The 21185-nt window shown below is 45.1% G+C and overlaps 1 protein-coding gene across 3 annotated transcripts in view; it reads left to right on the top strand.

Moving 5' to 3' along the window:
• SPPL2B (signal peptide peptidase like 2B) overlaps window positions 1-21185 on the top strand; it is a 1058839-nt gene that overhangs the window by 298229 nt on the left and 739425 nt on the right. For all 3 annotated transcript variants that reach the window (XM_069649607.1, XM_069649606.1, XM_069649608.1), the window contains exons 4-5: window positions 9922-10011; window positions 11304-11443. In XM_069649607.1, the coding sequence (XP_069505708.1) occupies window positions 9922-10011; window positions 11304-11443 (230 nt within the window). The remainder of the gene's footprint in view (window positions 1-9921; window positions 10012-11303; window positions 11444-21185) is intronic.

Genomic DNA, 21185 nt, shown 5'->3' with positions numbered 1-21185 from the left:
CCCGCCGACCTTGGTTCTCCCCCCTCAGGAAGCTGCCATGCCCCTACAACATGCTGTCGCAAGACAAGGGGGAGACACTACATCCATGCCCTCAAACTGTCAATTTAGCAGCCTGGCATCCTAGAGTTTGGGCACCTCTAACTTCCTCAAAGATATATGAACGTACTCAGGGAAGCAAGATGTATTAACGTACTCAGGGAAGCACGGAAACCTAACACCAGACATTGCAACTCCAGAAAATGGAAACGCTTTGTCATCTGGTGTAATAGCAAAAGCAGCAATCCTATTGAATGCACACCAACACATTGTCTGTACCTAACCCACCTTCTAGATTCAGGCCTGGTTTTCAATTCCTTAAAAGTCAGCTAAACTGCGGTTTCAGCCCTCGTCCCAGAAGAAGGTTTTGTGGTGAAAAATTCCAGTAATTAAAGCATTTATGGAAGGGGTAAAAATACTTCATCCCCCTTTTTCCGACCCAGCTCCCGGGTGCGTCCTGAACGTTGTACTAACCAGACTAATGGGGCCTCCATTTGAACCAATGCACAAGGCTAGCCTTAAAGCACTCGCCTACAAGACCGCCTTCTTACATTTTAGGGTAACGAGCAGTGGTCGAAGTGTACAACAAGAAGTAGTGGAGCTATGTTCCCTGCTGGTCTGCCCCACTCCCCACAAACTCCATTGCTGCACCCATCCCACACACAGTCCAAACCCCCAAACAAACACATCTATTATTTAAGGGAATGTTCAGTGTAGTGCACTGAGGTGCAAGCTTCAACTTCTTCCTGCACTTTTATTTTAAAACTAAACCGTTCGGGAATGTTTTCTTTTTAAAATAAAAGTATAGGAACAGTGAAACAGAAAAATAAAAAGTATGGGAGCACCGCTCCCAGCCGCTCCCGCCCACTTCGACCTCTGGTAACGAGAAGTTAAGCCTTAGCTGACCATTTATTGTTGTGGACTTGCACTATGCTCTTTAGTGTTTTGTGTACTTATTTTTTCTATCGTAAATATTTTGTGTGTGACTTTGGAAATGGTCTATTTCTCAGTATACCTGTGTGGTTTATTCTTTCGTGGTGACTATTGGGATTAATTTTACCTCCCTTCCAGCCTTTCTTCCTACTGAAGTTAAACCTGACTTCTCTGATGGATATTGGAGAGTCTGGTCTATACTTTGGGTGACACTGACGGATGGAGAAAGGAGGCTGGCGAGGAGTTGTCATTTTTGCGTTATAACGTGTAAGGAAAAGACCCATCTCTCCCTACTTCTAGAGGGGAGTGTACCCTGTCTCAACTGGGTTCTTTGTATGCAGCCACTGTGAAAATAGTGTTAATTCAACCTCTTCTGCAAACACCAGGAGAATTACTCCACTCTCCTAGAGACGTACTCCACTCTCCAGTAGTTTCAACAATAGTCTGATTCACCAATTGTCCCAAAACCAGGCGAATGACTCCCTTCTCTGGGTCTAATTGGAAAACTTCTTCCAACTAGTTGTTGGCAGTTCCTCTTATAAACCTTACAAAGTCTCTCTAGTTCTCTCAACAAAGTTTTGAATAACATGTACAGGCCTTATTCACTCCTCCCCTGTTCTTTAGTATTTTCTTGGACAACTTATCTAATAGCTCTTTGAGTATCACTGTTCTGATAAGGGGTATTACTCCTGACTTGTTTCTGGGTTCTCTGTATGCAGCCGCTGTGACGAGGGAGATGCCTCCCGAGTGCCTCTTGATTTTCAGGTTGTCCCAAACCACTACCAGGTCTCCCGCTGTTCCAGTTACCTGCTTCACGTAAGGACAGCAGCGCCTGTTCTTCCTGAGGTGATGGGCTTAACCTTCTTGCTTGGGCTTCTTCCGGTTTGATTCACTCTACTCCCCGCTTCGTCATTACGGCTCTGCTGAGACTTGGCCCACACATCTTTTGGCCCAATTGCTGGACAGCACAGTCCACCTCCCTGAGGTCACGCCACTGTTGGCTTTCTTCTCCTCCTACCTCTGGTCTGGAGCGTAGCTTCTTCCGAATAGCTCTGTGGACCATACCGTGCTATCCCCACTTCTCAGGATCAGCGTCCTAGCAGCTCCACAGTTCAGGATTCCAATCTCCTGGGTTTCTTCACAAGTGAAGGCTGTGTAAGTCCTTCTTTGTTCTCCATTAAGTGATGTCCAGGTCTCCTTGGTGCTTCTTCTCAGTACTGTCTAGTTTAAGCCAGGTAGTCGGCATCACTCCTCAGATCTTCTTTTCTTTACTACTAGAATTGGCATATGAGACATTAGAAACTTCACAATAGCAGATGTTATTTTCCTCTAATTTGACCCCCATGGCCACTTTTCTTGTGTTCTTCACCTCAAATGAATGTCCTGTTCATCCATCTGTGACCGCTATTTCACATCCCATTACAGCAATACTGCTGTGTGCCTCATTTCTTGCGTTTCTCATGCCACCTTTTAGCGCAGACTTCAGACACCCCACTACCACTCGTAACCTTGTTTACCTGACCTACCCTCTTTGTGCCCCTAAATCTACGTTCCTTCATCTTGGACTATGGAACGCTAGATCATTATGCAATGAATCAACATTACTTTACATGTTTTTATGCTTAAATTTACATTTCCTCTGTATCACTGAAACCTGCATTTTGTCCACCAATACTACCATACCTGCATCACTGTTTACACATGTTTTTATGCTTAAATTTACATTTCCTTTGCATCACTGAAACCTGGATTTTGGCCACCAATACTACCATACCTGCATCACTGTTTACCTCTGCTACTACTTTCTGCCACACCCCTCTTATCTCTTCTCGGGTGGGCAGCATCATACTTCTTTTTCTCTTATTCCTCATAATTTGACTCTACCTCACTTCTCTTCATTTGAATTCTCATACTCTATTTTTTTTGTTCTGCTGTTTCCACTACATCTTCAATTTCATTCTTACTGATTTATCATCCACCTGGTCCTGTAGCCTCATGTTGTGAGGACATTGAAACAGTGCTGTCTTTTTTGCTTCCTTCTACTACCCCACTTATGGTTCTTGGCGAGTTTAATCTTCATCTCCTTAACTATTCACTCTGCTCTCCCATTCCTTTCTATTCTTGACTCTTGCTACCTTGCTCCTCTTTCTACTCTCATATCTCCGGATCTTGCCTAGATCTTATATCTACCTCTTCCATCTCTACATCTCCTGTGTCATCTCTTCTGGTCTATCAGACCATCACCTTCTTTTGTTCTCGATTTCTCCTGTTCTTCCCGCTTGCATTTTGCCTCCTGTAATGTCTCCTTTTTACTTATGTGGTGACTTGAGCAAATTCAACACTTCACTTTTCATCTCTGCTAACCCTTCTAAACTGGTGTCTCGTGCATCATTTTCTACTCTGACAGAAGATGGAGCTGCTACTGCTCTTTCCTCATCACTTTCAACATCTCTCGACTCACTTTTCCTTCTTCGTTCCACCCTTCACGTAACCCCCACCCCCCAACCTTGGCTTTCTCCCCATCTTCGCTCAATGCGACTCGTTCTTTGCTGCTTAGAAAGGTGCTGGCTAAAACTGAGGACACTACAGTTCGTATGCATCTTACCATGCCCTTTATGATAATTTTCTTCATTCTGCTCAACAATCTTGCTTTTCCGATCTACTTCACTCACAGTCCTCTCACCCTAAATGACTTTTCCAAATTCTATCCCGTCTGATCTCATCTCCTATCCCGGATCCTTCATCTAATTCTACTCTTACTGCTACAAATCTTGCGCTCTATTTTAATCTCGTCATTTCGATCAGCTATCGAATCTTCTTGCACTCAGGTCAGGCCATTGACCTCTGCTCCTCTGGTATCTCCTAAAGAAATTTGTACTGCATTTGTTCCCATCACTAATGAAGACATTCTCTGTCTCCTTGCCTGTGCTCACCCTACCTCCTACCTACTGGATCCTATACCATCTGTGCTCATCCCTAAATCGTATCCTTTACTTGTTCCTTATCTTGCAATCTTATTTAACTCATGTTTATCTTCTTCTGTTTTTCCTTCTTCATTTAAGCATGCTACTGTTATCCCGATCTTGAAAAAATCTTCTGCTGATGTATCTTCTGCTTTCAATTTCTGTCCCATTTCACTCTTGCCATATCTTTCTAAAATTCTCGAATGCATAGTTTACACTCAAGTTTCCACCTTTTTATCTCTCGTAATTCCCATCCTTCCCTGTTTTCAATCTGGTTTTCGCCCAGGGTATTCTACTTGGACTGCTCTTCTCTCTGTCCTGGACTCACTTCGTTATGCACGTCATGCTAAACCGTCTGCTCTTGTTATATTTGATCAGACACTCCTTATTGTCTTCTCTTTCCTCTTTTGGTTGTTCTAGTTCTACCTTAGCTTGGTTTGATTGAATCATATCTATCCCAGATAACTTTTCCGGTTTCCTGGGCGAGGCCTTCTTCTGAAATATGTTCACTAACCAATGGTGTACCTCAAAGTTCGGTCCTTTGTCCTTTTATTTTCTCACTTTACACTTCTTGGTTAGCTGGGGGTTATTTCATCTTTTAGGTTCTCGCATTACTTCTACACTGATGACACACAGCTCTTTCTTTCGTTTCCACACTTTACTGATGACATTCACCATAAACTTAGCGCCTGTCTTCTAGCCATCCAATCATGGATGTCCAATCACTTTTTACTACTTAATGCGGCAAAAACTGAAGTTATCTTTTTTTCCTTCATCTACTATTTGTTCTTCTCCATCACCTCACTTCATATTATTTCCCCGTCCCAGTTACCTATTTCTTCTGTGGCCCGTAACCTAGGTCTCTATCTTGTATTTATATTTTATTTATTTGTAGAGCGCAGCCAAGCCCTGAGGCAACTGGACGCTAGTTTTACATGTTACAGCAGTCATGGCAATGCAGGCAAATCACAGCAGAGGGAGTTACAAGTACAGTGAATACACAGAAATAGGCATATCAAGGTGAGGAGGGTTCATAATATAAGGATGGTTATTACAAGTGAGGGGCATATATACAGGTGGTAAATGGTTACAGTGGCAAAAGAGGAATAAAAGTATTTACAGCAGATACGACCTTGTGGGGCTGGGTCATCTGTGCGTACTTGTTCAGTTTATAGAACGACTGGGTTGAGATCCTGCTCAATTAGCTGTTTTTCTACCTTCATGCGGAATCCAGAGAAGGATGGTCCTCTCTTATTAAGGTGGGGAGCGCATTCCATTTATTACCAGCGAGGACTGCGAAACTAACACCTCCTGCGCGCTGTTGATTGGAGCGGGGAATGGAGACGCAATGCGCTTGTGCGGTGCAAGATGGTCAGGTTGAGGTGTGGCGGGTGAAGGTATCGGACAGATGGGTAGGTGCTTAGTTGTAAAGGCATTTATGGGTGGGTGACAGTGATTTCAAGTCTATTCTTTGCCTGATATTGAGCCATTTTATGTTTTGTCTGGATGCTGTAATGTGGCGTTTCTTAGGGATGTTACATGCGGCTCTAATGGCATTATTTTGCATGACTTGCATTTTGTTGATATTTTTCTGTGATGTGCCCAGGTAGACTGCAGTAGTCGAGTTTCGAGAATACTAGGGCTCTCACTACTGATATGCAGTTAGGTGTCGATAGGTAGGGCCGGCAGGCAGTGATAAACTTACATGTATAAGCTGTGGAGGAGGCTAGGGAATTGGTTTGTCTCGCTAGGGTGAGTGCAGAGTCAATGTAGATACCTAGTGTTTTCACGTCATTCGCTACTTTGATAATGTTGCCATCAATATTGAATGACGCGAATAAGGACCCTAGTTTGTTAAGTTTGGAAGTTGAGCCGAGGAGAAGCAACTCTGTCTTTTCGTCGTTGAGACAAAGCCTGTGTTTTGCCATCCAGATTTGTATGGTACTGTAGATGTCATTGACGGACTTACTATCTACAATGTAGTCACCAGTGATGGGGATGATTATCTGGGTGTCGTCCGCATAGTTGGTATATGTGACGCCCAGATAGTCAAGAATATCAAAAAGGGGCTTGGTGAAAACATTGTAGAGAGTTGGGGAAACACAGGATCCTTGTGGGACCCCACATGTCACTGGCATTGGTAGTGCTGTTGTTGAAGGAGCAAAGATGCTCATGGATCTATTGCTCAGGAATGATTCGATCCATGCGTTTACTTGGTCAGCGTAGTGTGCGGCAGATGACAAGTGTTTTCACAGTATTTTGTGGTTCACAAGGTCAAATGCCGCGGATAGGTCAAGTAGAAGTATGGCAGATTTACCCTTGTCTTTTAATATTTGAATTTGAGTCTTCAGATCTAAGAGTGCTGTCTCTGTCCCGTGTCTCGGTCTAAATCCTGATTGTCTAAGTCCTAACAAATTGTTGACTTCCAGATAATGCTGAATCTGCAGGTATGCTGCTCGGTATTTTTAGAAAGAAAGGAACTATCGTAATGGGTCTGTAGTTAGATGGATTAGTGGGATCTAAGATGGTTTTCCTTTAGTAATGGGAGTACCCAGGCGTCTTTTTAGATTAGGTACAGTGTTAGAATCAAATGAGGCATTAATGAAGGTTCTAATGAAAGATGCAAGTTCATTGGCTGCCTCCTTGACAAGCAAGGCTGAACAAGTGTCACCTTGACAGTGGGATCATTTAAGTTTGCATATGATCATCTCTACCTCTTTAATGGAAAGAGGTTTGAAATTAAATTGAGGCATGTTCCGTTTAGGGGGAGATGGTAGATCTTGAGGGGTGAGTGTGTCAATAAGGTTTTTCTTGGTTTCTATTTTCTTCAGAAGCATGGTGATTTTATCTTGGAGGGCATTCTGCATGTTGGTACACCAAGTGGCATCTTTCGTACAAATGTCAGATGGCGGGGTGGGAGTTTCTAGTGCTTTTAGAATATTGAATAGTTCTTTTGTATTGGAGCTGGCTCTGGATATACGGTCATTGAAGTTGTCTTTTTTGGCTTGAGTGATAGCTACTTTATATTTGAAAAAGGCTACTGTTCTTGTTGGAATCTGAAGGGGAGTTTTTCCAGGTGGCTACGCTGATCTTTTTGTTTTCCTGAGAGACTTAAGTTGAGGAGTGTACCATTTGTTGATGTGGGCACGTGGTTTAGCTTTCTGTAGTTTGAGGGGTGCTATGCTGTTGATGGCCTTGAGCATAGTTTCATTGTACAGGTCGACTAGTACTGTGGGGTCAGAATGCAGTTTATTCGGTGAGTGATTGGTCGAAGGAGGGGTATAAGCTTCTCTGATGTGAGATTACGTTTACTTCTAGTCATGGCTGGAGCTAGGGTTTGTGAGGAGGTGGGTCTGACATTGTTAATGGTAAACGTGATAAGGTGGTGGTCGGTCCATGCACAAGGGGTATTGGATAGTATATTAATACTACAGTTGAGGTCTGCTAACCAATCTAGCGCCCTTCCTTTATTATCGGTGGGACCGGATGTGTGGTGGGTAAAACCTAATTCGGAGATAGTGTTCTTGAGGGAGGAGACTTGAATGTCTTTAGGATCATTGAAGCCTAGGTTAATGTCACCCAGGATGATGACTTGGATTTACTTTTAGTGTTGGCCGATAGCAGGTGTGATATGTCATTTTCAAAGGTGGAAGCAGGACCAGGAGGGCGGTAAATCAGGTGCATGCTAATAGTAGATGTGGTGGATGTGGTTAGTTTGATGGATAGTAGTTCTGCTGATGGTAGAGGTTGTTTATTGATCATTCTTGGATCTAAGGATGTTTTGTAGATGAAAGCAATGCCTCCTCCTTTTGAGGTATTGGCATCTCTGTCCGATCGTATGATGGAGTAATTGTTGGGTATGGCCGAGGCTAGTGAGGGACCCGACTATGGATTTAACCATGTTTCTGTAATGGCAATGAAGTCCAAGTCGTGAAGTGTTAAATGTCTGCAATATCCAAGAGATGTGCTTGGAGAGATCTAGCGTTGATGAGGCCTGCTTTGATAGTGGTGGTGGGATTGCAGGATGTGGGTGTCGGCGACTTTTGATTATTGGTCAGTTTGGAAGGTGGCGTGGTGGTAATGGCAGTGGAAAAGGTGACTTTAGCACAATCTTTGTTAACACATGTAGGTTATTGGCGGTGGTATCTAGAGCCTAGTCTATAATTTCTGAGTGGTTTGGCACAGGAAGTGGAATTCCCAATAGTGGAGTATAGTGCAGGTTGGAACGACTGGTCATTGATGTCTAATGGGGACGTGAGGACATAAGGTTTATTTGTTGTGACATACGATGATGTAGTTTCAGGTTGATGGTTATTAAGAACCGAGTCAAAGCAGGGTGAAGGTAGTCTTTAGTGATGGTGTGAGTTCGAATTGAGGCAGGTTGGCAGAAATCTTGATGGTGGGATGTGACGGTGGAAGATTCGATGTCAGTCTAGGGGTGATCGCACTGTGCTCTACTAGGGAGCCCATGTGTTTTTGGGGGAGTGCGACTCAACAAGAGTACTGACTTGGAGTGACTGCGTGACGCATGCAAGCACTAAGTAAAGTAACAGCATGGCTATTTGCCGTGAGAGTGGGGCATTGGACGGGTAAACTTGGTTGACTCAGATCTTTCTTTGTCACCATCTGCTCGTTCCTGTCGATTTTATTTGTATAATATTTGAAAAGCCTGTACTTTTATTACTTTTAAAGCCACGCAGCTACTGGTGTCTGCTTTAATCTTTTCACTTTTTCACTGTTCTTCTGCACTCTTTGGACTTCCTCTATCTCCTTTAGCCCCTTTGAAATCTGTATGTAATGCTTCTATTTGTGTTCTCGATCTGCTTGCCCCTCGTGATTCTATTTCTTCTTCTTCCTTGACTAATCTTGGATGGTTCTCTTTTCATCACTGTTTAAAATTATATTTTTTATATTTCGTTTTTAAAGCTCTCCATGGTCTTGCCCCCCCCCCCCTATTTTTCCTCTCCTGTTACATCCTACCTTCCCTCTCGCCCGCTTTGTTCTGCCTGTCATCATCTTCTTATAGTTCCCTTTCCACCTGTCCTCAATCCCGTTTTCGGTCTTTCTCTCTCTTAGCACCCTTAAACTGGAACACACTTCCACTCGCTCTCCGTTCTATCGCTGTTTATTCATTCTTTCGGGTCTCTCTAAGATCCTACCTTCTCTCATCTGGTTAATGAGGGTTACTGCAACCACAGAAATATTCTGTCTTTTTAAATGGTAATTCATTATTTGTACTCTGCCTGTTCTTATGTTCAGTGCTTTGGTGTAAGGTGCTATATAAAACCAAATAAAATACAAAATTCACATTCTTGCAATTTTTTTGACCAAGAATTATTTATCACCCCATTTCCATTCACTAAAATTACAATGTTTCTCTACAAGCAACTGTGCAGCATGCATCTGATTTAGGTTCATATGCTGCACTTTAAGTAATTGGACTGCAATATTTCCACTTGTTTACTTCATGTTTTGTCGTAGACATGAGCGGATCAGTAACCAAATCCCTACATAATGACCAGTACCTCCTATATTGCTCCTCAGATTATACACCATCTTCAGATTTTGTTTCTGCTGTAGTCCACGACAACATTCCAGTTCGGACTTAGACTCCCAAAGTCTACCTCTCCAAGCTATAGAAAATGCCTAATGTAGCAGATTTTATTTTGCATAAGCAAGTTTCAAAACTATGTATTTCTTTTAACTTAACTGGAACAAAGTTTGGGTTTTTGGTCCCATGGCGATGAGTTTGTAATTTTGACTGAAGAGTTTTTGGCTTACTTTTCAGTTAGTAGGAACATTACCTTTTTCGAAAATGTGATCTCTCTGCACTTGCGACCAGTTAACCTTTCATTGTGCCCCTAAATATAGGCTGCTTTGCTCCCAGATAACAACCATGCATAGCTGTTTTCAGCATTCTGCTTCAATGCTAAGAAGAATTGGTGAGAATTTTAGTGACAAGTTAATGAAGTACTTTTCTGTTGATCAGGTCCCCCCTGGAGGCAATAACACGCAGTATGAGGAAATTGATATTCCGGTGGCATTGCTGAGCTACAGTGACATGCGGGATATTGGAAAAGTAAGTTGCACTGCAGTTTATAAGCCGATAGTTATTGTCTGTAGATTTGTATTTTGCTTCCTAATTGAAAACCAGTATTCATGGGCACAGATTCCTCTCTCAACTGGCTGTTATGGAACTGGTCCTTAAATGTGCTGTATAGAAAATTGATTTGTTTTTGCTCATAATGACACACTATTTGATAAAAATGTAATCCAAAAGCTGGATCTTGTAACGCACTTTAGAATTTGGACTGTTTTGATATTTGTTTTCCATGGATGAAGTTTCAACCGTTTAGTCTGTAGACCTTAGAAAAATTGAGTTTCACTTGTGCTTTGGTCACACTATACTAAACTCAATCTGTATTTCTCCAGTATATGCAGGGCAATTATCATGATGCCTCTGAGCATCACTATACAGCTTTCCAGTTGTACCGTGTAACTGGTCTTGGCTTTACCCAGGTCTGAATATAATGTTTCCCTTACATGCTAATTTATTCTAATTCCGGAACAACCTCCACCAGATAGGAGATATATACCAATCAATCTCTGGTTGAAAGTATGAAGAAATAGTGCATTACAGCGAGTTGGATGTTGGGGGATCCTAGTGAGCAAGATGCCAGTAGAGAGTCCTGCGGCAAGCACTCCCCCCAAACCCCTTCCCTTGCACTGTATGCAGAAACACTCCACTTCTTCTAAGAGCTCGCCAGTATTTCCCAGCTTACATGACAGTTCTATTTGCCTTCCTTGCTCTAGTCTAAAGAAACAGGTGAGCAAAGAAAAGGAGTAGGCTTCTAGGTGTAAAAAGGCACCATGATTTGAGGAAGGCAACCTTCCTAGGGGGATGCATTTTTCTTGCACTCTAGGATGGCCATGACTAAAACTCTAGAGCCCAACACCTTGGCCTGTGCTGTTTAGGTGGCTGCTGCATAGGGGGTTCAGGGGCCTAGTGGTGTTAGTTGACTAGGGCTGTATTCCTGGGATTCATCATAGATCCAGCGTGCACAATTCTGCCCTTTCTGTTTGTCTGGTTACTATGCACCAACAGGACCCATTAAGGAACCTGACCTAAAGCAGTCCTTAATTCATGAGGGCACAGTTGTGTTGGCTAGCCAGCACAACAAAGCAAAATGGAAAAAAGTGTTATGGATTCTGGTTTTATCTAATGGCATTTGCATTGGTGGCACTTTGATGGGATTGGGGAGGTGGAACAACACGGAATGTGACAGTGATCTCTATTCTTTCCGTTCCCAAAGAAAAGTTGGTTTTACTTACACCTGAGGAACGGCACTAACAGCTTGTTTTTCATGACAGAGATTTGGCAAGTCTGTGAAAGTGGCAATGTATGCCTCGAATGAACCTGTCCTGGACTACAACATGGTAATCATCTTCGTAATGGCAGTGGGCACCATAGCAATTGGTGGCTACTGGGCAGGCAGCAGAGACGTCAAAAAGTAAGCAAACCAAAATAAGTTGCCCTTTAAGCATCATATTTAATAATTAGTAGTGCAATATGTAAATATAATTAACATTCTGGCAAACGTTTAGAGTTGGCCGATTGTTGACGTGATATTGTTACATTGCAGCTATGTGAAGACTATGGAGTAGTTCAAGACCACAATTGTTGTCCAGAGAAATCATAACTGGAGTTTTAACTTCTACCCTTTCAGCAAGAAACATTTTCCAGTAATCTTATTTTGATTTATTTCTTTTTTTAAACATTGTCCTTACTGTGTGCAAACTGACCCCAACCTCTGAAACAGCAAGTGACATCAATTCAGTGTATATAAGCTTGTAACATTCATCCTGTAACAAAAGTTAGAAAATAATTTCTTCAACCCAGCTCCACATTCTTCTTTTATTGCCAGTTTAGTCTGCTGATCTCTCTGGTAAAATCGAAATTGCTTATCCCTCTTACATTGTAGCAACATCACCAACCCTCCAAGTATAATGGTTTCACTTCTCTCCGAAAAAGGTCTTGCTTATTCAAAACATGGTGTAGCACAATCACTTTGGTTTAAAATGGAGTGTGATCTTAATAGGTTAAATGGTAGTGTTGTGGGGGACTGTCCTTGAAATTTCACTTGGACGTCAGTTACCAAACAGGCTACCCTTGATTACTTTTCTATCAGCTCAGGATTGCTCTCTGGGATAGTAGGATTGGCTATAAAAAGAAAATAAATATAGTGACCGTGCCACTGTTAAGTTGCAATACACAATGAGCCCTAGGCCTCTAGAGGCTTCTAGTGGTTTGGATATCTGTTACCATGTGGGGAGTGCCATTAAATGGTCCCATAGAAACCTCAACGGAGCTAAGGCGGTGATACAGGGGAGTGGCTCTGTTTTGCTTACTAATATTGAATATATGACCAGTGAAGAGATTGAATAATGTATCAAGAACTACACAATGAAGCATGGTGGCTATTCTGAGGCACATATATTTTGTAAGGGTAAAAAGGCAGTGACCTATGACTGTCAGAAGTGATAAGGAACAATGAGGTGAGAGCAGCGTATGTTTTAGGCTAGTAGCAAGTCCAGACAAGCAGTAATAGATGTAGCTAAAAGAATTAAGAATAAATATGGAAATTGTATTTGCTGGTGAAAAAAAAAAAGAAGAGTAAATTAAAAGAATGACAGCAGATGATTGCAGTCTTGAGGATGCAGAACTGCTGCGACATTTGGCATCTGCTGGGGAAAGCCAAGGGGAATAAAAAGTGACAAATCATTAATCACATCGGGGCCACACAATTGGTAAAATATTGCCATAAGACCCCAGGGAATGAAGTCTCACTATCTACAGATAGTCTACCTAATGTCGGTTACACAAATGATTTGACAATCAATGAAACAGAAATAATTTGTAAAATCAAGAATCTAAAGTCCTGGTGAACACCTGGCCCTAGTGGGCTTGCTAACCTAGTTGTCAAGCAAGAACTGGAAATCTGGGCACAGATACTAGGTAAACTGTTTGAGAAAGTATTGGAGAGTGGGCAGATTCCAAAAGCATAGCAAAGTGCAATATTGGTACCAGTATATAAGAGAGGAAACATAACAGATCCTGTAAATTCTATGCAGAAAGTTACTGGGAATTTGTTTGCATCTGTCCTGCTACAAATAATGCAATATATTCTAATAGATGAGACTAAAGAGAACAATAGCCATGTTTACATCTAAGTAACAAAATGTGTGCCTTAAATGGGTAAATCAAGCACCAATAGTTTAAGACTGTACATTTTTGACATTTCGGGAGTCCTGTTTTTATCTCCAGAGGACGGAGAGAATTCTCAAAATGGTAAGTCGAGTTTTCCCCGCCTTTTCAGAAAAAATGTGGAGGGAGAAAAACAGCAGATGAGTCCTTCAATGCAGACTAAGTCCTACCAGTGACAGACCCTTGGATCATAAAAGGGGACCTCAACCCCCACCCTCCCACCTGCCCCCAAGATGATGATGATGATGATCAAGCTGAAGCCCTCTACCTGTGCCAGAGGCAAGAAAGATGTAGCGCAGTAGAACCGGTTGTTCAGATTTCAATCAGGGTTTAGAGCAGGATACCCTACGGTGGTGAATATTAGGACTTTGGATATGTTGATCGAAACAACACGTATAAATGGCAGTCCTAGTCTCTATGCCTTAAATATTGATTTGAAAGCGGCTTTTGACAGAACGTACCCATGACGAAAATTGGCCGATATTGGCTGCCCAGATTATATATTGCACTTCGTAAAACTGCTACATGAGAATGAAGTACAAGGGGTGTGAAAGGGGGCTGTGTCCTGGCACCATTACTATTTAACCTTTACCTTGCGGATCTACCTGGTGTCTTCCGGGAGGCTGTCCACCGAAGATAGATGGGATCACCTACCCTGTCATGGTGTATGCAGACGTCCTGGTTATCTTAGATTACAAAATCATGCCGGTAAAAAAAATCTGTGGCAGCACTTTGGGCCTTTTGTATAAGAAAATGACAAGACTATTAACATGAGTGGGACCAGTCTATATGTGAGAAAAGGTATCCCAAGACCAGGTGTAAGTGTTAATGGTGACCCTATTGAATTCATTAGCCAATATAAATATTTGGGGTTTACCATGGAAACCTTGAAAGGCTACACTTGGTGTATTAAAGAACGTGTCAAGAAAGATAATCAATAGATAGCACTGTTATCGCAATATGTATTGAAGTGTTGGATTCTTCCCGTTGGGTGCGATAATGTTATACCTCCAATGCTTGGGGGCGTGGCCTGGAGCTCATGGCGAGTGGAAGCTGAGTCGCCGTGCTCCGGCCGAGACGCCGTATCTTGATCCTTTTGCCTGCCTAAAATTGCACCTGAGACGGAAAGAACCGGTTCCGAGGGAAGGGGAACCGACCCCAGACACGATACTGTGGTCTTCCCCTGGATTCGGACCTCCAAACCCACGGATTCTTCCCGATAAAGGTCCCCCCCTCCTGGCGGGACCCAAGATGGCGGCCATCTTTCGAAGCTGATGTCGCAGGAGAACGCTAGCTGCCTTTGCAGCGAAACCGACCCATAAACTGCTGCTGTGACTGAAACGAGGGAGAGGAGCCTCCTCCTCCACCCGGGTCCGAACCTCTGCTGCGACAGCTACCAACCGGGGAGCCAACCGGGAGCTCCCGACCGGGGAGACCGGGCCCGTGCCCTGGACTACGGCACCGAGAGAGGCTGCGCCGACCCCCCGGTGCCAGGAACCCTGCCATCGACAGCAGAAGAAGGTGGAGGTGAGGAGAGCGCTGGGCAAGGGCATAAACTAATTGAACATGTGCCGTTGTATATCCCTCCGAGAACTTGAACACTGACTCCGCGTAAACCGGACCATCCTGCTTCCGGAACCATAAGCTCCCCAACCTCGCCCACCGTCATCCACCTCCACACGACCGAGTGGTGTCCCTCACCATGGCGGCCAGGAACAAGACGAAGGCAAGCACCATGGTCACGTATGTGTCCGCTAAAGTAAAAACTCCTCCGCAGCCATGCACTTCCACTCCTGAACCTCCCCGAGCAAAACCGGCAGACTCTCCCGAAAATCAAGCCCAAGTGCTGGAGGCAATTGCATCACTGCGCGCATTTATTGATTCCAGAATCGGGGAGTTCAAATCCGAGCTACAACTCATGCGCCAGGATGCCCGCAACCTGACAGAAAGAGTAACCACCGCCGAATCAACCATAAAGGAGACGTCGGGAGATACAGCGGAGCTGAAAGCTAAGGTGCTGGACCTAGAACGGAAGGTGCTCACACTCGAGGCTAGGGCTGAGGAGGCCGAGGGCCGGGCCAGACGCGCCAACATCAGAATACTGGGGGTACCGGACGGAAGTGAGGGTCCGAACCCGACGACCTATATAGAATCCCTGATACAACAGGAGGTGGGCGCTGGAAAGCTGACGCAAGGATTTTCGATTGAAAGGGCGCACAGATCACTACAGAAGAGACCCCCGCCGGGCTCACACCCTCGCCCTATAATTGCTAAAGTTCTCAACTTCCAGGATAGAGAGACCATCCTCTGGCACTCTAGCGAGGAGGGCCCCATTGAATGCGGGAGCTTGAAGATCACGATCTACCCCGATTACACCCCGAAAGTCCAACGGGAGAAGAACTCATTTGTGCCGATTAAAGCCCGACTCAGGCAACTGAACCTGAAGTATATGTTGCTATACCCCTCCAGACTGAAAGTGATCCACAAGGGGAGGGCGATCTTCTTGGAATCCCCGGCAGCTGCAAACATGTGGCTAGAAGACAACAATCTAGCCGCAGACAAGGATCCTCAACCCACCGAAAATTGAAGAACCCCCCCCCGACCCCCCCTGCGCCTGAGACATGGATGAAGCCATGACTCATAAACCCAACTCGGACGTAAGGCAAATGACCTAAGAGAAGGTAAAATCACCCAACAGTTAGCAACGATGATGCGGCCCTCGCTCGGCCCACGCCAAGCACAGAGCCCCACCCCCCACGAACAGTACAGGACAGGACAGTTGCCTGACCGACCTCCCTCGTGCCCGACACCCGGATGGGTCCTGACGGCACGAGAGCGCCTGAGCACCAGCAAGACTTTGTCGTTGCTGGGCGCACCAGTTACAGTTTTGTTAATTGTTTTTGTTCACACCACAGTCCTCAGATTATCAGCGGAGCGGAAACATGGGACCGGAGGCCCTTGAGGGCGGGGGAAGAGAAAACACCAGAACCCAGAGGGAAAGCCGCACCACCTGGAGAAGGGCCGCCCCGTGAAAACAGGGGCGACAGGAAAGATGAAACCAAGACACAAGCCCAATGGCACTCCAACTTAAGGTGATGACGTGGAATGTGAGGGGCATGGGCACGTACCTGAGAAGGAACCAGATCCATTCCTACCTGCGCAGGAAAAAGGTGTCAGTAGCGATGCTTCAGGAAACCCACCTCACGGAAGAAACCACGGCCAAATTAACCAAAAGATGGGGAGGGATAGGGAAAGGGGCGCCATACTCCAAATTCGCCAGAGGAGTGTTTACGTGGGTGAGCCCGACTGTGCCCTTCCACCTACTGGGCTATGAAGGCGACAAAGAGGGCAGATATCTAATATTATGGGGTACCATTGAATACACGCCAATCTGCCTGGTGAACTCATACTTTCCGCAACACGGAATACCCTCACACCTCGCAATGCTCAGTGCCAAAATGATTCCTCAGAGAGAGAGTGCCTTCATATGGGGTGGCGACTTCAACTCCATCAGGAACGGAGCTGTGGACAGATCAGACCCCCCCCCCCCGTCTCTCAAATAGCCCTGCATCTAAGGCGCTAAACACCGCAATAGAACAGCTCGACCTAGTGGACATCTGGAGGGAACAACACCGCACCGAGAGGTGCTATTTCTAATATTCTGCCCCGCACAAAGTCCACACGAGAATAGACTATCTGTTCATAGATCGTGAGCTGGCTAAACAAGTGGACAACACACTGTACCTAGGCAGAACCATATCCGATCACTCACCGCTGATCATGCAATGGGCTCCTAGAGGACGCAGACCGCCAATCCCGCTATGGAGAATGCCACCCGCAGCACTCACAGACCACGCATTTAAGGAGGAACTTGGTACCAAACTTGAGGAATACCTAGACATTAACACAGGCTCAGTGTCAAGCTGGAGCACACTATGGGAGGCCATGAAGGTTGTAACAAGGGGTGAAGTTATATCAGGTGCTGGTGGCATCCGTAAGCACCTGAGACTGGAACTGGAGGAACTGGAGAACAAGATCACGCACCTGGAATCCGAAATCAATATCATGCCGGACGTCGAAACAGAACTGAAGGGCACCCGGGAGGAGTGCCTTTTGGCCTGGAATAGACTGTCCAAATTTGACTATACGACCTACATAGCCAGAGTGCACAAAGAAGCAGATAAACCTGGTAGAATGTTGGCCTGGCTATGCAAGCGCGAGTTCCCAAGACACCTCCCAACTGAAATAACCGATGAAAGGGGGATAACTTACAGGACGCAGCAAGACATTAACTCAGCTTTTGCGGCCTTCCACTCCAGATTGTACGCCCATGACACCAAAATACCAGTGGACGACATAAAGGCCACACTGGCCGAGATAGAGCTCCCAAGACTGACGGAGGCCCAAAGAGAGTTACTGGACGCGGATATCACTACAGAGGACGTGACGGACGCGATTAAATCGCTGACCACCTGCAAAACCCCCGGGAGCGATGGGCTCCCGCCAGAATTCTACAAAGCGTTTGAAGCGACCCTTGCCCCGACACTCCACAAGGTGTATATGGAGGCATACGAAAACGGAAACTTACCCAACTCCATGAAAGAGACAATTATCATCCCTATACTCAAACCCAACAAACCCGCCGACAACTGTGAATCATACCGCCCAATCGCCATGCTAAACTATGACTGCAAGATCCTGACCACAATCCTGGCTAAGAGGCTGGCGAGGGTGATTGGAACCCTGATTCATGAGGACCAGAATGGTTTTGTCCCAGGACGCAACACCACCGCGAATCTGAGGAGGCTCCAACACATCATGGCAGAGACCTATGATCGAGACGAGGACCTAGCAGTACTCTCCTTGGATGCTATAAAAGCCTTCGATTCCATCTACTGGGAGTGGCTGATCGAAGCGCTAAAAGAATTCGGCTTTGGCGAGAGCTTTGTAAAGTGGGTCGAGGTATTGTACAATACACTGACAGCGAGAGTGAAGACTGGTAAGACAGTGTCCGAAGCCTGGCCGATACAGCGGGGCACGCGGCAAGGATGCTCGCTATCCCCAATGTTATACATGCTGGGCCTGGAGCCAGTGGCTGCCTATTTCAGGAAACAACACTTCGACGCGGGCATTGGGCTGGGCAGTGATCACGCCATAATATCCATGTATGCGGATGACCTCCTCCTGTATCTGAATAACCCCCAGCTCAATGCGCAAGTCGCGTTGGACATCCTCGACAACTATGCCCGATACTCATAACATTTAGCAAACTAAAGTCGTGTGCGTTCCCACTGGCCAGACTCAGGGGTCTGGATAAGCCCGACCTCCCAGATGTTGGGATACAATGGCAACCAGAGCAGTTTAAATACCTGGGGAATCGAAGTGTGTCATACCCCAGCGCTCACGCACGAACACAACACGGAAAAAGCAGTAAGAGCCCTAAGCAAATCTATGAACTTCTGGTCGAAGTTACCACTGGCAGTAATGGGTAGAGCGGCAATAGTCAAGATGATAGTTCTCCCCCGTTTCTTATACCACTTCACGAATGTATGATTCTACATCAGACCTCCCTTCTGCAAAAAACTAGACTCTCTAATCAAGGACTTCATATGGGGGTCGTCCAGACACAAGATCTCTTTGCCCACACTCACGTTCCCGTACAAAGAAGGTGGGATACAACTACCCGACCTGCAAAGGTGCTACCTAGCCGCGCAGCTCAGCCACACAACGAAATGGCTCTCTGACGACCTATCAGCTGAAGTGGGGCTCCTGCGACATCCGACCCCTAAGCTGTTCCCTAAAGAAATGCTTTGGAACCCGACGAAACAAACTTCCGGAGTCCCCATGATTGTTACCCTGGGCAGGCAGATATGGGCCAGAATTGGCTTCCTTCGACAACTGAAACACCCCTACAATCCCAATACTCCCATCCTGGCGGATGTATGCAAAACTCAGGCAGACTTAGCGACAGCTAGGAAATGGGAGAGAGCCGGAATCTATACATGGGGAGATCTGTTTGAAGACGGTACGTTCAGAGAACTCGAATCACTACAAGGCAATGAAGACATCCCGAACACCCAGTTCCTGTGGTACCACCGCCTCAAACGGACAGCCAGGGCACAGTGGCCTGTCTGGCCAGAAGAACCCCCACCGGACCCCCTCCTTCAGGAGATGTACGATTTAGCAGACGGTTGGAAACTGGTCTCCCGCTTGTACACCAAACTAAATGATAGACCCAATCCAAAAAGCGTGTCCCTGAGACAAAAATGGGAATCCGAATTAGGGACCACACTAACTGACAGTGAATGGGAGCGAATACTACTATACCCCAAAGAGGTGTCGAGGAACATTAGATTCAAACAAGTTCAATTGAACGTGCTATACAGAACATACATGACCCCACTAAGAGTTTGTTTGTTAACAAACAAGCACTGCCGAACTGCCCCTGGTGCGGAAATGACAAAGCGGACATGATCCACATGTTTTGGACCTGCACCAAAACAGCGAAATTCTGGTCCATGGTAGAACGTACCTGCGCCGAAGCGGGACTCACGAGATATGAGTGGAACCCAAAGGAATGCCTACTGGAAGCCCATCCCAGACTCAGCAAACACAAACACCTGGTCAAACTAATGGACCTAGCCTGCATCCTTGCAAAAAGGTCCATAGCAATGGCATGGAAATCGCCAAGGGGCCCAAGGCACGGACGTTGGCTTAAGGACCTGGAAAAGTGGACGGAGGCAGAGACCAGGGCCTGGCAGGATGGAATCCACTCAAACGATGACGACTCCGACACCCTAGACTCATGGAAGGCCCTGGTGCGCGACATCCAATATGCCTCGGACCACAAAACCCCCTGAGCTTTCACCCATACCAGAGACTTGCCTGTGACTTACCCCCAAGAATGGTCAACCTGAAAACCCAGCCCTCGTGACCTTGGGTGCGCCGCATACCAACCCCTCCCCCCCGCTACAATTACGAACAGAACATTGCGCTACGAAGACTGTGGTGGTTAATTAGTTAATTAGATTTAGTTTGTTTGTTATGTTACCGTTTGATGGTTGTGTTGTATTTATATAAATGCCAATAAAATACTTTAAAATAAATACCTCCAATGCTTTATTCCAGCGGTGACATATGGCTTAGAAGCCATAACTTTTGCAAATTGGGAATGGTTAACTAAAATTGAAAGCACCTATTGGAGAAGGATTTTGGGACTGCCTCAATGTTTTCCTATTGAAATAATTAAATTAGAGTTTGGGCTGTTGTCCATGAAATCGGTTGTGATATTAAAGCGAGCAGAGCTATATTTGAAAGCTAAGACTGTATTAAAAGATACTCTCCTTAATTTTATTGGCAAAGAAATGGGACATAAAGCCCAAACTATCTATGGGATGCAAATGAAACTAGACTTTAAAAACATCGGTTGGACTCCAAATTGGAATGGAACCTGTAAAAACATTAAAAAAAGCAATACAAGAAAGTTAGAACTTTGGGACTGGGGCAACGGGGGCAATAATTTTGACCACTTGTGCACGTTGAAGTCGTCTGGATTTGTATCCCATATTAACTATATTTTTTAGAAAGCTCAGAATTATTTGATTTTGTGTCTCTCAAAAGATCTCAGAAGATTTATGTTTTTATGAATGAATTGTTTGCCTGTTCTACCCTATTTGGCCCCAGATTGAAGATTCTCAAGTATGACAGAACTTGTAGAATTTGCAAAAGCAGTCATCCAGAGACTGCTAAGCATCTGTTGACTGAGTGCCTGGAATTAGGGTCGATATATGAACACATTTTGGGTCCATATGTTCATAGCCTTGATACCATTAAGGTGGCCGATGTTTGGTTACACTGCCTGAATACTCATTTTAAATATTTGCACCTAACACTTTATAGAATTTGGCTGGAAGTGAAACAGAAATTGCCCAATGTTGCAGAGGGTGACGCCTAGATGTGGTAAACCTAAGAGCTTATCGTGCTGATTT

The sequence above is a fragment of the Ambystoma mexicanum genome, chromosome 1p (assembly GCF_040938575.1).
Source record: "Ambystoma mexicanum isolate Mex_15411 chromosome 1p, UKY_AmexF1_1, whole genome shotgun sequence".
Taxonomy (NCBI): Eukaryota; Metazoa; Chordata; class Amphibia; order Caudata; family Ambystomatidae; genus Ambystoma; species Ambystoma mexicanum.
Note: the sequence above shows the minus strand (reverse complement) of the source record. Positions and strands in the feature narration are given on the sequence as shown.